The 17,831-nt window shown below is 42.9% G+C and overlaps 1 protein-coding gene across 1 annotated transcript in view; it reads right to left on the bottom strand.

Moving 5' to 3' along the window:
- Positions 1-17,831, bottom strand: part of RYR2 (ryanodine receptor 2) — a 3,854,281-nt gene that overhangs the window by 635,036 nt on the left and 3,201,414 nt on the right. The window contains exon 83 of the mRNA XM_069607971.1: positions 14,023-14,096. Coding sequence (XP_069464072.1) covers positions 14,023-14,096 — 74 coding nt within the window. The remainder of the gene's footprint in view (positions 1-14,022; positions 14,097-17,831) is intronic.

Raw genomic sequence — 17,831 nt, 5'->3', positions numbered from 1 at the left:
CTTTACCATTAAGTATTGTTAATGGGCTTCCTACTACATTTTAGATCTTCAATCAGAAACAAAAGGAGAGGCTGGCCAACCCAGCCCTTTCCCCGTTTCTGAATAAAGCGACATCACGCAGCAGGTTTAGCCAAAGCGCTGCTCGGTTACACAGTGACTTCAGGTGTTAGCATTTCGGGTTATCGGAAATGCTGACACCTGCCGGCAGCCATGTAACCTTGCAGCACTTAGTTAAATGGCCGCCTGTGAGGTTGTCCTGGTTGAGGTTTGTCGGGGCGAGTCCCAGCAGGGCCCCGGCTCAGGAGCCCATCTCAGAGAATGACAGGGCTTGGCCCAGGGTGGCCCCTGTCCACTTAAAGCGCTGGGCACAATTGTCTTCAAATGCTTGCAACAACATCTCACATGACTGGGGCTCAGCTCTGGTACAAACCGATTACATCCTGAAGATGTTTGGGTAAAATACATGCCAAAATGTTATCACCTTTAATGCTCCCATGGACGCAGTCAGTGCCATCCCTCTAATAAAACTTTAAACGCCTCCCATAATGTAGAGATTGTAGAGACCAATACTGTTTTTGTGTCAAAATATAGGACGATGTTCTCATAAAGCGTCTTTACTAATGAAGCATCCGAGCAACGCTGTTGGGGCCAAGATGCAGAAAGGGTGGAATAAGCCCCTATCTGTAATGTAAGTATGATTGGTGAGTGATCCGAGTAGGTTCGGGTTAGAATATCACTCTTAACTATCTGCTTTAGGATCGAGGAGATCAAAGAAAAGTCAATACGGGACAGCATATCGTGCGCTTATTAGTAGTAGGTATATTGCCTAGCCATACGGTACATAGTCTTCCAAGCGTCAGCTAAAGGGAACTGCTCTGCAATCTGCATAATGACTCTCGAGGCACCAGAAGGGAAATCGCCCCACCCATATCATCGGGATGCCCTCCCAGGAGTCTAAATAAGATGGCATTTAAACCATTAAAATTATAGTTGCACAGTTCATTTGTTTATGAATGTAAATTAGAGTCAATTAAAAAAATAGACATTTTAATTCAATTCACAAAAATGAAAACACACAGAAACTGTTGCATTTTGTGACAAATCCAGGGAATTTGCCCCTTTTCCCCAAGGGACTAGGGAGGTGAGCCCAGCACGCAATGCCCTTCCACGAGGACAGTGCAAGAGGGATCCCACTGGGGGTAAACCCTCCCTCGTGGGGACAGGGAATGCTCCAGTAACTATTTTATCCCACCTCCCTTTACTTCTAAAGCTTCAATCTTTGTTGGTTACATGGGGGTTTAACAGAATACAATTTTAGAGTTTGCCGCTTTCAAAGTGGATAGGATGGTATCCCCTCTCTCACAGGAAGGAGCAGAGTAAATAACCACGTTGTTAACGCGGTGGGCGGAGATTCAGAAAAGCCTGTAGAATGCTGCCGCTTGGTGTAATACAGAGATCTAAGAGAGCCCAGACCGGGGAAGCAAGAGAGATCAAAGCTAAACTAGTAACAGTGGGGATACGTCCAGCCGAAGCGACGTCTGGAGCTTCCCTGCTCTGAAACAGAGAAGCCGACCAAAACAAAACCGCACAGACCGGCACCAGCTCTGAGACACGGACCCCGTCAGCCAGACACAACCGAGTCCTGGACAGAACCCACAGCTGGAAGAGAGATACAGGACCTAATGTCAAAAGGCGCAGAGGGCTGCAAGACCAGCACAAAGCCCACACAGGACTATGCAACTAACCATCCCACAAAGGAGTGAAGAAACAGATCAAACTAAGGCTGAGCAGGTGACAAGCCCATGCCGGACTGCAATACCAAACATCCCACGAAGGGGTGAAAAAGCAGAGAAGAAAGGTAGAGAAAGCCATTAGCCTATGCTGGGCTGAGTATTCAAGTATCCCAGAAGGGAGTGCGAAAAAACAAACTGCCAAACAGCCCTTAGTCCACAGCAGACTACCTCAGAAGGTGGTGAGGGGTACAAAGTCACTACCACATTAGGGTTTTACAGGCCCATATGATATATGATGTGTACAGGCATGTTATAAATGTCACAAGTGTTTCTAGGCTTGACAACACAAGGAGGGGGAAATAAGGGAGGACAAAATAACAATCTTACTGGGCCTTGTGTCATTCGGGGTGCAGTTAACTCACAAGTGCAGTTAAATCACAAGTGCAGCCAGTGGATGACTCATAAGTGCAGAGAAACGGGACTGTAGGGTTGCAGATACAGACCCTTAAGTGCTGGGCAACAGGACATGCAGGAGCATGGGTCCGAGCTCAGAAGGTGACCAGTGCACGGAGCAGTGAGGTGCATCAGCCGGGGAGAGGAACAAAGAAAGCGGAAGCGAAAAGGAAGGCCTTGAGTTGCTTCCAGAACCAGAGGTGGTTCTGCTCAAGTTTTAGAGAGGCAGGGAGGTTGTTCCAGAGGGAGGCCCCAGCCGAGGAGATAGCTCTGCCCCCCATTCTCTGCTTGGAGAAGAGTCTGACCCTCAGAGAGTTGGAGATGGATGAGCAGAGAGCTCGAGAAGGAAGATGTTTTGGAAGAGAAAGTTGGCGGTAGAGCGGTCCCAGGCCCCAGAAAGCCTTGTGTACAATGCAGATGGTCTGGATCCCTCCAGGGGCTTAAAAATGGTTACCCTACAAGGGGGTGAGCGAAAATGTACAACAACCAGGGCTAGCCAAGCCTGTAGCCTATGTAAGGTGAACAATAGGGAAAGAATCTGTGAACCTTGTTACCATTTTGAATACCGACCTATCCAGGTCCAGAGGAGATTTACCAGGAGAAGGGAAAACAACATTATTTGGACTATTTGACAAAACATTTGTTTACAACCAAAACGGATAACCGAAAAACATTTTTTCTTTTTCTTAACTTTGATATTTAACCAGGAACTGAAAGATATCAAAAGAACTCTTTGGTGGGGATAAAAAAAAACAGCCTTCATGAAATTCTCGAAAAGGGGAAGTTACCTGATCCTAATTGCAAGCTTAGGTTTTCATTTTCTTTCTTTGTACAGGGGAAGGTGTGGTGATTCATGGAATCACGTCACTTCTCCACAGGGTTGAGCCCTTGCCCGTGAGCCAAGGGAGGTGAGGCCACTACCCAATAGTCCCCTAGGGGTTGGGGAAAACAGAATCTCACAGGGAGAGACTCCCCCTCTGGGGGATACGGACTCCCATTGCCGTGAAGGAACTCCCTGACTTCTTTTCCCCTGGGAACAAGTCCTTGTCAAAAATCCCTGAACACACTACTGTCTGCTATGATAAGGCATCTTCCGCCTTTGATCCACAAATCAATATGGCCCAGACACGAAAGAACCAAAGAGACCTGAAGATTAATAACAGATTGCCTGGATGTAGTACTGAGAAGAGTTGGCCTCAAGGAGGCCTAAAGATCACATCAACAACAACAAAGGAGGACTTGGACTTTACGCTGGGGAGGATCCAGTCCCAGGAAATAAAAAGTGAGAAAGGACAAGAGAGAAGAAAGCACAGCTGGTGTGAAGCCAGCCCAGCCCGGTAAGTTAGAACCTGGGAACGTGAAGCTGCAAGGACTCTGATCCCCAGTACTGGAGACACTGAGGAATGGTCAGCAGAGCACAACATTGGAAGCCAAGCTCCTGACCAACCGAAAGAGACTGAGAAACCAGCGGTGGTGGGACCTCGAGGAGGTGGAACTGTGCTGGAGTCAAGTGGTACAAGTCTCTGTGGAGCCACAAGGATGAAGCGGAGAATGGAGTGAAAACAGCAGGGGATGGCGAAGCTACTTGAGTCAGCCCAGCACCTCAGGAAGAACCAGCAATGCAGTCCCAGCATACTACAGGTAACAAGAACAGCAGGAAACCCAGTAGGGGCTTGGGGCAGTTCCAGAGTCCAGACAATCTCAGGAGTGATCTCCCTGGTCACAGTAGTAACACTCAGATAATCCAGAGTCCAGATAAGTTTGGGAGTAATATCCCTTGTCACAGCAGTGATACCCATAGAACTAAGAGTCAAGAGAAGCTCGGGTGTAACCTCCTTCATCACAGTAGTGATAATCAGAAAACTAAAAGCCAACAGAACTTTGGGAGTAATCTCTCTTGTCATACTAGTAATAACCCAGGATTCAAGAATCAGGAGGGCATCTGGGGGAATCTATTTCGTCACAGTGATAATCCAAATAGGATTAAAGAGTGGATTAGACAACAAGAACTGTCTGGAAGTAATCTTCAGAATGTCGTAAGACTGGAAAGAATTGCTAGATCCGTAAAGCAAGCTTTCAGAAGACCACGCTTTCTTTGCTGAGTCAGAAGCTAAAGCAAAGGATTGCTGGAAAAGAGATAACGACTGAGCCAGTTCACCAGGAGAAGGGAGTAAATCTCCTGGTGTTATTTTCACTTGGATGCTGAACCATTTTTGTAGATTAGTGGTAGGGTAAGGGCAGGTTTTGGACAGAGGACTGATATTTTTCATTGGAATAGACATCCTGACGACAAGCACCTGAGTTTGTATTGATTTAGGAAGGGACAACCCTTCAGAGCTGACGAGAGGTGGGTTCTTTTCTTCAAATCTTAATAAAGCTATCTTGAAACATGCCACCCCTGTTGTCCGACTCCTTACTCCACCTCACCACAAAGGGCAGATAGTATGTTAGAACAGATTTGGATTGTAGACAGTATTTTTTTCTGAGATGTACTAATGAGGACTTGTTTGTTATTTTGTAGGCAAGGGATCCCTTCATAGAAATAGGTTTAGAGAAGGTTTTCTTTAATTTTCTCAATAAACGTTGAACCATGGCCTGTGGTCCACTTCCTATGTCTGATGTGCCACAATATTCAATACACACATGCAAGTTTACTTACTTTCACACCAGTGTATTTTGAATAAGCATTTTTAATGTTGAAACATTTTTGGAATGTAGTTTATTTTTATAAAAATTGAAGAAAGTACTTATTTTCATTGAACCATTTTTATACCGTTTTGTGAGAAATAAACATGTGCTTTACATTTGAATGCTTGCCAAATAAGTAACCACAGACTGTTAGAATGCATGGCTCGCATTGGACTGTCTGAAAAGATGTTACGGTACAATTAACCTTAACCTTTTCCAAAGACCATGGAGGGGGGAAAAGTGTACCTGGCCAGTAAAGCCCGCCTGCCCAAGCAAAGTGAGGTCCTCAATGAGGGTTCTCGGCTAATACCAGCAAGTTACACCACCCACCCCAGCGACAGGTGGGTTATAGCTATTTGCACCCTTGGGTTCCGTCCGGGGTGCAAATAGTTTTTATTTACTGGAGGTTGCCTCCATGCTTATTGCACAAGCCCAATATCGAGTGAAAAACCACCAAGATGGCTGCCGTCATAGTAAATAGAAAAGGGGCTGAGTCTCTTTTCCATTTCTATGGTGGCAGCCCGACAGGAATGAATGGTAGTGCCGGGAGCCCAAGAAGGCAAGTAGGGTGGGAATAGGGGTGAGTTTGGAGCCTTCAGGTGTAGATTGTGGGTGGTGGGACAGTAGCGCAGAGGGCATAAAAAATGGCGTCACCTGGGGAAGGGCCTCAGATGGCTGGTATAACAGAGGCTCAGAAGGGCCAGTTCTCGTCTGTATTTCCAGCCACCTGATTGGCTGAGTCCCATTCCCTGGGTGCGAATGAAACATCAACAATTTAGGTAAGAATCTTTTATTTTGTGAGAAATGGACACCTCATATAAGGTGGAAACAGTCTTGAAATGAAATCCCTAGCTGCAGGGATTTCGGCAGGCATATTTGTTTGCATCAAACCAATGGTACTTCAAAGACCTCTCACAATCCTGCCCACACTTACAAGTCTTGAGCCACCATTGATGTCACGTGGGTGAACTAGTCAAGACGATGATGAACCAAAAGTGAACATGAAACAGGATTCAGACATAACTATTCCAGCATAATTAACATGTTCTGTCCAGGACATACAACCATTACATGTACCATGTCTAATGCAAAACAACAATAAAAAAGGAAAAGGTAAAAAAAATCTTGCTGCCCTTAACTCTAGCGTGTCAGTTACTGTTGAAGTCCTGAGAGGGAGCAATATATAATTGGGGAAGCCAACAGAAATTGTCAGGTTTGGAGTCGAGACAGCAAAAATAATACAATAGTTCGAGTCAAGGGCATATCAGGAGCTATAAAGTGCTGACATAAAACTATTGACAGGTAAAACTAAAATACACAAGGATGTGTTGAATAATTACCACACTCATGGCTGATGACTGAGGAAAGGTGGGCACAACATTTAGATTGGAGGAAAAGAAAAGGGGGGCAAAGAAGCAAAACAATGAGTTGTTCTTTTGTGTGCAGACAAAACACACCCAGTATTGGTCTTGGCAAATGAGTTCTACAAGAGACACACATCAAACAAAGCCAAAACAGTCAGCGGAAGTAGCAGACTTTCTCGCCATGAACAGATGGCTATACTATGCTTGCGTACACTTGGCGAAGAACATTTTAATCTCTTGGGATTTAGGCCTGCAATTAAATTACTCTGTGCGTCATCGATGTTTAATTGTGTGATCTACTGAGTGCCTCATATACACCTAAAGATATTAATGAACTTGAAACATCTCGAATACAGCACACAATCTATATTTTTAAATTCGAAATGTGTGGTTTTGTGGTTTGGCGAAGCGTTGTTCCTTATAAAATTCCACACTGTGTCACCAATCTGCACCAACCTTTGCATAGTAACCCGTTAGGACCCTCCGGACATTACTGGCTACATGACATTTAGACACCCCACCCCTTTCCCTGGATTTCAGCAGAAGTCAAACTGTGTTTGTGGCTTGGCGACGCGCTGTTCCTTATACAATTCCACACAGTTTCACCAATCTGCCCCAATTTTTGTATAGTTACCTATTAGGACCCTGCAGACATAACCAACTACATGACATTTGGACACCCCACCCCTTTCCCTGAATTTCAGCACCTTCACACATGAAACGGTTGCCTGAAATCGGTGAAACATTAATGTGGCCATAGACGGACTGGTCTCAACACGAGGAACAAAACTCGAGGCCGTGGACTTTGAAAACCACGTTTCAATGCCCTAGGATGCACGGTTTCCAAGATATTTGCACCACAATGAACTGCACCATGCCAGGGTGAGACAACAGGTGAGGAGAAAGTACAGAAGGTCCCAGTATGCAGCAGCACACCAAGTCTCACCTCCCCCCAACGTCTGATCTGGGGTATGTCAGCCAGACATGTGCCCATTCTCAGTGCAGTTTAATTCAGGGTGCAAAGCACATCAAGTGATAGGCGAATCAAACAGCGACCTACACGATCAGTGTTGTCATGTCCATCTACAGAACCTGTTCGGAGAATGGGTACTTTTTGCTAGTTAACTATAAGGATGGAAGACTTGTATCATGATTAGAGGCTCAACTCAAGGAAAAGTGTGTTTTTTTCCAGAGAAAAGGAGACTTATGTAATTATGCTATGTGACCTTAGGTTCTATGCTATGTACTAGACCCAAACCGATTTGCAGAGCTAGGGAATGTATACATCTTTCTCATAACTTTTGGAGATGACTGCTAGCAGAGTGCTCCAACTTCTGCTGGCTAAACTGAAAGGGCAGTCACATAGCATCTTATCTTCCAAAAAGCATGGATGTTATCTGAATGCCTTGGCCTGGAAACAATGGCTCAAAAATGTCGCTCCATGCAACTGATACATTCTATGGCCCAACAGACGGCTTAGAGTAAAACCCCTTTTTATGGTAACCAATATAGGACTTGCAATGCCAATGAGGCACAGTGCCTTGTTTAGATCTGGCTTGAGAGAGCAGCAGGTTCATTTCAGAGGGACTCTGGAGTCAATCAGATACTCTGGGATGCAGAGTGTGCCTCTTATAGGCCCAATGAATTGTGCTTTTGTCTTTTCATCCAGTGGGATTGGGAAAACAAACACTACTGTTTACTAAGTACTGATATAGTCATGTCAACTATTATACAATAGAATTAACACTGAAAGATAGCGTGGGGCTAAAATGGAAATATGGTATTCACTGTCTCCGGGTGAAGAGCCATGTGCTCACTACTGCTTGGATCTGAAATGTTAAAGCTTGGCATGTGTGCACCAATACAGACTCCTTCGTTTTGAATAGTGAACTATAGAAACATGGCTTGTTGAGGCTCCAACGATAGATGGCTTTGAAGTTCATTTGAACTCCGCCGTAAAAAACATACAAGGTCGCCCCTACTCTGGGCTACTTACTATGATCAAAGTCACTAATCACTGGAAAACGTTGGAAGTCTCCAATCCAAACTCTTTCACTCAGGGGATTCTAATGCAATCAACTCAAGGCATTATAGAAGAGCGGCAAAACCTTTTGATCATTAATGGATACTGGAATCCTCATAAAATCAGCACAGCTCTCTTTTTAAAGGCCATTACTAGCCTCATAGACAATGCTGTTATAACACACAGAAACCTGTCTATAATTTGCTGTGGGGATTTAAACTGCTCCTGGTTTGGCTTTGACAACACCCGACAGGTATACTTACCACTGGCTGAACATGAGCTCTCTAGCCGAAGCAAGGCATGGATGAAGGCCTTACAAAATGGAAATTGCCATCTGGTGAATGGAAATGTCAAAGGCGACGATCCCCCATCTGCAACCTGGCATCGTGACACCTCTCATAGTGTCCTGGATTACTTTTGGGTGTCTCAGAATATGGTGGACAAGATAACCCACTTAAATATTGACAAAATGCGTAATAGTGACCACGACCTCTTACGCCTCTCGTGCATGATCGAGTGGTCATTCCCAGAAGGACAATATGAATTTCCTATTTCAGTCAATGCTAGGGGCAATCGCTTGCAAATAAATGGACCCAAACTACAATTATTGAGCGAACAGTTCCACAAGCTCTACGCAGAGCAAAATGTCAACTACGCACCACTGATCAGTAAAACGAAGTGCATTATAGTCGCAGCAAGATCAATGGGATTGTCACATAAACATATGTCAAGCACAATCATCTGCGATCAAAAGAAAATGATGAGAGCTGACATAAGAATGCTGAAAAGGTTTTCCAGCTCCTCCATGACGGAAGGGAAGCTAAGGAAAGAAATTAAACAAAGGCGCCAGGTGTATCGCAATTGGCTGAAATCTCACAAGATGATTATCCAACAAAACAAGGCCGAAATAATGATGAAAATACTGGTGACCAAAAACACCCGTCAGATATGGGACATCTTAAATTCCGGCAATTCTCGATGTTCAGCGCATATATCCAACGAAATAAACAGCGCAACTTGGGTAGAGTACTTCTCTGAAGTCTATCAGCTGCCACAAGAAGAATGCCAACCAGACATAAAATGATCTGGTGCTGCTTGGGACGTGACGATGTCCGCTCTTGAAATAGAAAAAATGATTATGTCCTTGAAGAACTCTCACGCCGCAGGTCCCGACATGATCACCAATATCATGCTGAAAAAATATGCCCGGCAATGGTCCTTCATGATCGAAGCCTTGTTAAAAACGATACAAACTACAAAGCAAATGCCTGATTCATGGCTGGAGGCAATTGTGGTTCCAATATTCAATATTCAAGCGGGGCAATCTAGCGACACCAACCAATTATCGCCCGATTGCCCTCCTTGATACCATTGGAAAAATTTTGGGTTTGTGTCTACGCCAAAAACTGGATGCATTGGGCGATTTTATACATCAGACAAACAGGCTTTACCAAAGGAATGGGTGTCGAAGTCAACTTACTTATTTTAACCATTTTAAAGCTGGAAACCTTGAAGACGGGAAAAAAACTATTTCTTGCCTTTATTGATCTACGGCAAGCCTTTGACATGATCAACCGCGAGCTGCTTTAGACAAAATTACAAAACTGGAACTGTCTTAAATCGATATTGGAGCCGATACAAGCCTTACATTCTGGCACATCAATGCAAGTGCGGCTAAATAATCAAGGCGAACTGTCATTAAACATTCTTACACATAGAGGCGTGTAGCAAGGCTGCCCTATGGCAGCTGAGCTCTTTAAGCTCTTTATTGCAGACGTTCCAGCTTGTCTGAACCAGGTCCAGTGCTTTCCTCCTCAAATTAACGACACTCCAATAAAATGCATAGCATATGCAGATGATCTTGTTTTAATTGATTGCACCCAGATTGGCCTTCAACAGTTGCTGAGCAATCTCAGCGACTATTTAAAACAAAACGACCTGAAATTGAATGTCGATAAAACCAAAATAATGGCTATTGGCTCAATAACATCTCGGAAAGACAAAGCCTTCAAATGGACTATCGAGAATAACATCTTGTCAACAGTGAAGTCCATTCGATATCTTGGCGTCATGTTTAACAACTCCGTAAACAAACATTATTGGAGGCAAGATTTAATTGCACGGATGAATCAGTTTGCAATTCAAGGGGCCAAGATCAACAGCGAATACGGAAAATTCAGTCTGTCACCAGTTTTGACATTTTATGTTCAAAAGGTAATTCCAGCGATCGCCTTTGGTGCTGAGGCCGGCTGTAATTTGGACGAACAAACGTGGCATAAACTCGAAGCAATATTTTGGAGGCGCGTCCTAAGACTCCCTAACTACGTATCCATTATTGCGATCCGTTACGAGCTATCTCTGAATTCTCTACATTCTGTAGTAATTTGGAAATCACTGAGCGCCTGGAGGAAAATGTGCGTTACTGCACAGAGTCCCGCCTACCAAATTCTAGTTGGGAAATATGAAACCGCCAATAATCAATTGCTGGGCGTTTGGAAACTAGCCCTAGCCAACCATCTAACCAATGCGGACATATCAATTGATGACCTAATTAATTTGCCACAGTTGGCAAAAAAGAAATTTGAAAATTGGTCTTGGATTTCCAACTCAGAACATCGAAGCACTTTGAAATCGACGCTGAAATCAGAAACTAGTGCCCATAAATTGAACAAACCATGTAGATAATTAGTAAAATGTCCTGGTCCACAATGCCGCAAAATTTATTTAAAGTTCAGGCTAAATGCCATTCAGACTAAAGAAATGCTGTGGCAACGCAGGAACAAGGATATTGTAGATAACATCTGTCAATTTTGCTCTAACGCAATAGAATCGTCAACACCTGGTGACGGCATGCGGAGGGGTAAATACTCAGTGACAATGCCATCTTGGGAAATATGCCCCACTTGATGACGACTTGGCAAACTGGTGGGGCCGTATGATTGCTGGACATGACATCCAACTAACATGTGCTGTTGTCAACCTTTTGGACTCTCTTCTCTTGTGTTCTGAGGCTTAATTAACTAATTAATTAACTAACGCCTTTTTTTTTCTGGCATTTGCATTCATAGACTTTGAATTGAGTTTTTTAAGCTTTAGTCATTTAATTACCTACCAAAGTTCTGTCTGTCTGATACCTGGACCTGATATTTCTATGATTAGGCACTTCTTTTTATGGTCTGAACATAATTTAGATACCATGTGGAAGCATGATATAATTTTATCTGTTAATGCTTCTAGATGTCTCACTACAAGTCGTTCTTAGACGTATTGGTTCTCTCCTTTTTGTGTAACAAAAGTTATGCTTGACCGACTTTTTTAAGTTGGGATCTTATAGCTGAAGTTTCAATAAAAAAAAATAGTGAACTCCAGAGCTAGAAAGGGTCTCCGGAAAGGGAAGCAGCAGTCCCCAGGGTCAGGGAGAATGAAGTTGCTTACACATTGAGGGGGGGCCCACACAGTGATGTACTGCATGAAAGCCCTAGTGGCACTGAGACCAATTAGGTCAAGGTTTTGTTTTTCTCTAGCAGGAGTCAACACTGTATATGGTCAACATACATATACAGTACAAAGCAGATATTCAAGATGAACACGTTACATTTTGAATCGAATTTGTAATAGAATAGGGGTATTACACATTTTATACAGCTCCTGCAGTAAACCATTGAAAACAGGATACAGGGGCAGCTTGTGACATAAATCTAGGTGGGTAAATGACATTGCAGCCACCTGTCAAAACTAAGATTAGCCACACCAGGATCTGTCCACATGACCAACAACTAGCTGAGGGTTTTACACACCACCGACAAACCCGATAGGACCGAAGACATCAACACACCCACAAATGGTCCTCTCTCCCAAGTCCTACATTAAAGAAATTAGGAAGGAGTTCATGTCTCGAACTCATGTAAAACTTGCCTGCCAAGGGTGGGGGAAGCTATTTGACTTCAGAAATATATAAAGGCGCAATAGGCCCTTCTGCCAGTCATCATCACAGTTACAATTGAAAGGGATGTACTGCCAATTGGGGTCATCCAAAGAGCCCACTGGACTTTTTCAGCAACAGCACAAGGTTTTTTCTATTGGGAGTCCGAGGCAGTTTTTGATAAAGGTTTTCAATGCACTAGTCTCCAGAACTATGGAGAAATCAAGTTGCTAATTACTTGTGTGGCTCTATAAGGGAACCAGCACATTCATTTAATTGGCTATTAAGACTGCATTGTCGACAGAAGATAAGAACGAAAAGATTCAACTTTGAGTGCGGCTCTGTACGAATGCCTCTATGTTGGTATCTGAGCTACGCGACCCAAACTGTTTGGCAGATGTCTGCTTCCTATTTTGAGACTGAAAGAACAGATATCTTTGGACAGTTTGTGATTTCAAAAATAACCGCCACTGGGCTAGAGATTAAGGAGATGTTTTGGCTGCAAAAAGAGCAGTTGCTTTCAACTCACAGTGAAGCTAAGTTTCACTCAATTTGAGATGTAAAGTAAAGCCAAAGGTTCACATCAGGGATTTCCTCCTGGCACTTTCTACCATCACATGAGGCTAGATAGTCAAAGGGATGGAGGGATGGATAGACAGTGTGGCTCGTGCGGATGGGAATTGCAAAGCACAGTCATGATTTGGCAGACACTTATTTTTGCTGCTTATGTTAATGTGAATACCCAGGCAGATTTTGGTTTATTACAGGTCTATACATAAAGGGGAACAGTAAATTGGGAAAGGAGAGGCACAAAGTGAATTATTTTTTCAGCTGGAGAACAATTAAATTTGAGGTGGGATAGGACAACTACACCAGCTAGACAACACAGCCTGGCAAAAAAGAAGCAAACTTAAGAAAACAGGAAAAAGGGGAGGGAATGGTTTAAAAAAGTGTTCAATTTACATTCACTGGAAATTGTCATGTGTACACAGGAAGTTCTATATGATCAAGGATAGGTGTCCCTAACCACGTAGACCCAGGGGAGTAACAGAACAAGTAACAAAAAAGAAGAGGGGTCACGTGAACCACACCACTAGAAAGATCAAGCGGGATAAATTGCTCTCAGTATAGGAGCTCAATGAGGGGATAGGCCAGGTCAAGGACGGTATAAAATCAATCAATCTTTATTATACACATGTCTAATAGCATAACACATAGTGCTGAGACCATGGTAAAACAGCATAAAAACAAACAGTCAATGTTAGATATCTACAGTTAAAGTGCATAGTAATCTAATGAGCATCCTATAATGTAGGATGGACGTAAATTGCATAATGCGAATACAATTCAAAAACATAATACACAAAACCAGAATCCAATATCAAAACTAATATAAAGATATTCCAAAACAAAATTATGCAAAAAGGAAAAAGGGGGGGGAACAGAATAAGAGAGGGGGAGCAAAACACAACCGGGGTATAACCAATTAGTAATATTTCCTGTAAAGTTTAATTATTGTCCCCAATTCCAAATTGTATTTGCGATAGTTTGACAAGTTGAAATTGCAACAGTAATAAAAAAACAAAAACAATTGCACTGCTTGTCACCATTCCGACCTAAACAGTCTGTTCTAGCTAATCTACTCCTTGTTGCATTTAGGATTTAACGCACTCAACCCAATCATGGTGGCATCAAATACGGTACACTCAGACAATTCAGCAATACATTCATTAATCGTGACAATCATAACATATCAGGAAACTTGATAATTGCAGGGCAATAGAATATACGACTGTCTGGTGTAACAGACCAGAGTAAAAGTTTTTATTAAGATAGTACCTGATCCTTCTTCCGTTACCATACCAAGGCCTTCTGCTTTATTCTGGCGTTCAAATGCATTTAGGTCAAGGACGCTGTAATGATAAAAATAAGATACATGATCCCTTTTGGGTACCAGCAGTTTAATTAGTAATGAACTATGTTATGAATACCATTAAGTTAGTTAACAATCAACATCGATTATCTGTCAATAGCGCCAAGATGCCCCTCTTGGGGTGAACGTGCGCTCTACAAATACACCGGTTATGTTATTAAACTTAGTTTTCACTATTGAATCCAGGTTTAACAGACAGTAGTAGTATCATGTCTTCCAAACCCAAGCAATAAAACATGAGCCGAAGTGCACATTTACAAAAAAAGTTATTCCACAGCTAAAGTGACCATGGTGCTTGGAGGAGACAATTCATAAACAACTATACATTTCCAGTTGTCATGCTTGTTACACTGTTTGGGTGAAAGTCCCTAAAAAGACATAGGGCCTCATTACAAGTATGCCAGTCTGGAATAAATGCTGGTAATACGAGCTCTGGCATTTCTTCCAGGCCGGCACCCTTCAAATTTGATGGTGGGGGATAAAGATCTGCTGGCAGGCCTGGCGTGCTGAAAGTTCAGGCCCCTACCAGCAAACAAATGCCTGAATCACAGGCACCATTTACCAACCATGGGAATGGGAACTTACCAGCACTCCCCTGTCTGTAATATTCTGGTAATAGCAGGATATTGGGTGTCAGGGACGGTAATATCAGCGGGATACCAGCAAACTCATAATCAGGGCCATAGGAAAGTTGTCCATATTGGCCGTCAGCTTGGACTCTTATTGCCGTTGATTTGCAATGGCCTACCCACCATAACACATTTGGGGCATCGGAAGGCCCGGGTAACTTCATGGCGCATTCCTTCTCCCTCTTCCGTGTTTAACAGTAGCACTTCCAGCTTGCATTTGTTGTAGTCAGTGTACAGCATGTGATAACCAAATAGGAACATCGGAGCGGATTACCTAGAAAGGCGATGCAAGGCCCAATCCCAGATTGTCTTCCTTCCCACTCCCCACTAGAAAAAACATGCCATTGGGAAAGGTTAAAAGTTATAGGTAGCTTCTTTGACATTCACTGTCTTGCATGTTGAACCGTCTAACTAAACCCCATCTTCATGCCAATGATAACACAATCTGAGAGTCAAACGTACAATTTGACACCACTTAAGACCGTACGCGCCCATAACACAGTGCGCACAAATAACTAACACGTTTTAAGGCGATGCATGCAGAAGAAAGTCAAACTCGGGATGAAGAAAGAAAAACAATATCAGTAATATGTTCTGGGGGTTTTATATAGTGGAAACCCAGCTATGACTAAATGGGGAGCTGGTAAACTAATATGAAAGGATCCCAATTTTCAATTCTAAGCAGCGGGCTACCGCGCTACGTAAGCTTGCATTTTCCAAGCACCTACCATCTACATTATAACACCCACATTAAAGCCAGAAAACATCCAGATCAGCTCCAGGGAAGGATTTTGCTAGGATGAACCAGTTCAAGTTTTACATCTTTTACTATATGGTTGACCAATTTAAAAGGCAAACCATGGTACCAGGAAGCATGTGCTCTCTGCCTGGCAGAAAACCAATGGGAACCACCTTAGAAAATGTCAAAGACACCAAAAATGCATATTTATTAAACCTCCATTAAATCCATTCAATTATTTCTTCATAATACATATTTTTGATAATTGTGTTTTTACACAGCAAAGAATCCCTTTGGCGCAACTCTAGCGGCTGTTTGTAGAAAAATGCTACCATTAAATACAAATGATGTAGTAATATCTGCATAGTTTTGATAACACTACAACAAGTATTACACTAAGGACACAATGTGTATTTTACTCTTTAACACATCTCAAATGGTGATTGTGCGTGCCCCACCTAGCGCAGGTTTCTGTCCACTTGGCTACACAATGCAGGACACTCTTCTGGGGGTATCAAGAAATCTAATTTCTCTCTCTATGGTTCACCTTGCATGATACAATCTACAATAAACAAATACACTTCTTAGAGGTTCCCGATGAGCTTCCATCAGGTGTATTATGGTGCACAGAATTTGGGCTTGCCAATCTTTTTTTCCAGTTTGCAGACAGAATGTGTATCCAAATAGAAGGAACCGTGATGCAAACTACGGTGCATCCCAGCGTTCCTAATCTATACGTAGAATGTTTTGATTAAAAAGATTGTGTATTGTGGAGGAAAATTGGGAAATTCAAATTGTATGTACTCCCCATGCGTGCCACATCAGTATTATACCAACTAGGCCCTGTAAACTGCCATGTTTAAACAACATTTGCTGCTTATGCGAGGCAGAGACTGTAGGAGGTACTGTGCATGTCTTTGCAATAAAAGCCTCTCGCCTAGTTTGTTGGAATGCTCACTTTCTCATCTCTCGCTTCTGATGTTTCCTTTTTGGCATATGCACGTGGGATCTAGGCCCTCGCTTTTTAGCGTAAGTCATCACATCGCCAACGCTCTTGCTCGCCTCAAAGTGTATGGGAACCTTTAAGGAGTGTAGGCACCTTAACTGAGTTACATGAAATAGCATAGCGGGTGTCAAAGGCTGACACAAAGAGGCTTTGTTCTTTGCTAGCAGGATGAATTTAGTGTGCAAACCTGACCTATTGGGACCGCCACTTGCATTGGAAAGCAGGAGTCCTGGTGGGTACAAAGGCTGGGGGGCTCAGTGGCAAGGGGACGCTTGGGACTTTGTGTCTTTGGTTGCTCTTGGGTTCGTGCTGTCACAGCTTTCTATAAATTTCACCAATCCACCAGAGTCGAGTGTGATCCTTTTTCCTTGACAGTATAGCGACTGTAATCCTTTTCCCATTAAGATGAGCCTGTGGAAACGCTACATAGATGATATCCCGGTGATATGGAAGGGGATAGAGCTTCTGCAAGTGACTATATCCTGGCTGAATACACAGGACAGCCATTTGGAATATACCTCCACCATAGACCAGGAAAGCAGCCTAGCATTTGTAGAAGTACAGCAAGCGTAACACTAAGGATTCACACAACAGCCGCTAGAGTTGTGCCAAATAAATTATTTGCGGTGCAAAAACACAATTATCATACATTTGTATTATGAAGAAATAATTGAATGGATTGTTGTACAGATTGAGTATTTAGTGGATGTTTAATGCCTTTGCACATTTTGTTGTGTAAAGCATTTTGAAAGGTTGTTGCAATTGATTCTCTGTCAGGCAGGGAGCAATTCTTTCCTGATAACATGGTTTGCATGTGTTCTTATTTCCCCGTCAGGACCAGGTGAGCTAAAAGACTGGGTTCCCTTTTTTCAGGGAAATAAACAACGAAGAGGTCATATGCATTTTTAATTGGTCTATTATCTTCGGATCAAATTATATATTGCGTGTTATTCTTTTGCTTATTGCTCACTTATTCATGCAAAAATGCGTTAAAGAGACTTACATGCAACATCCCTCCTTTAGCCAGAATCAAATATGTGTTCTCTTGAACCCACAAATGATGAACACCAACCATCCATGCATCGTTCTTGAGCAAATCAAACACTTTATGGAAATCTATGCAAAGCCTAAGGGGTCTATTCATAATCACCTATAGAGGGACAGCGCCTGCACACATTCACCTTAGATAGAAGCACCTTTAACATTAACCAGAGCATTCTGATGTTTAGGACCGCTGCAAAAAATAAAATTTGAAGAAACGCGCACACACCCAACTCACAAACCCACTGCCGGAGGAAATGCAAGATCAGCAAAAAGAAATATAAAAAATAAAAAATATCA

The sequence above is a fragment of the Ambystoma mexicanum genome, chromosome 4q (assembly GCF_040938575.1).
Source record: "Ambystoma mexicanum isolate Mex_15411 chromosome 4q, UKY_AmexF1_1, whole genome shotgun sequence".
Lineage (NCBI taxonomy): Eukaryota > Metazoa > Chordata > Amphibia > Caudata > Ambystomatidae > Ambystoma > Ambystoma mexicanum.
The sequence above is the reverse complement of the archived record's forward strand: the minus strand, read 5'-3'. Positions and strand labels throughout refer to the sequence as shown.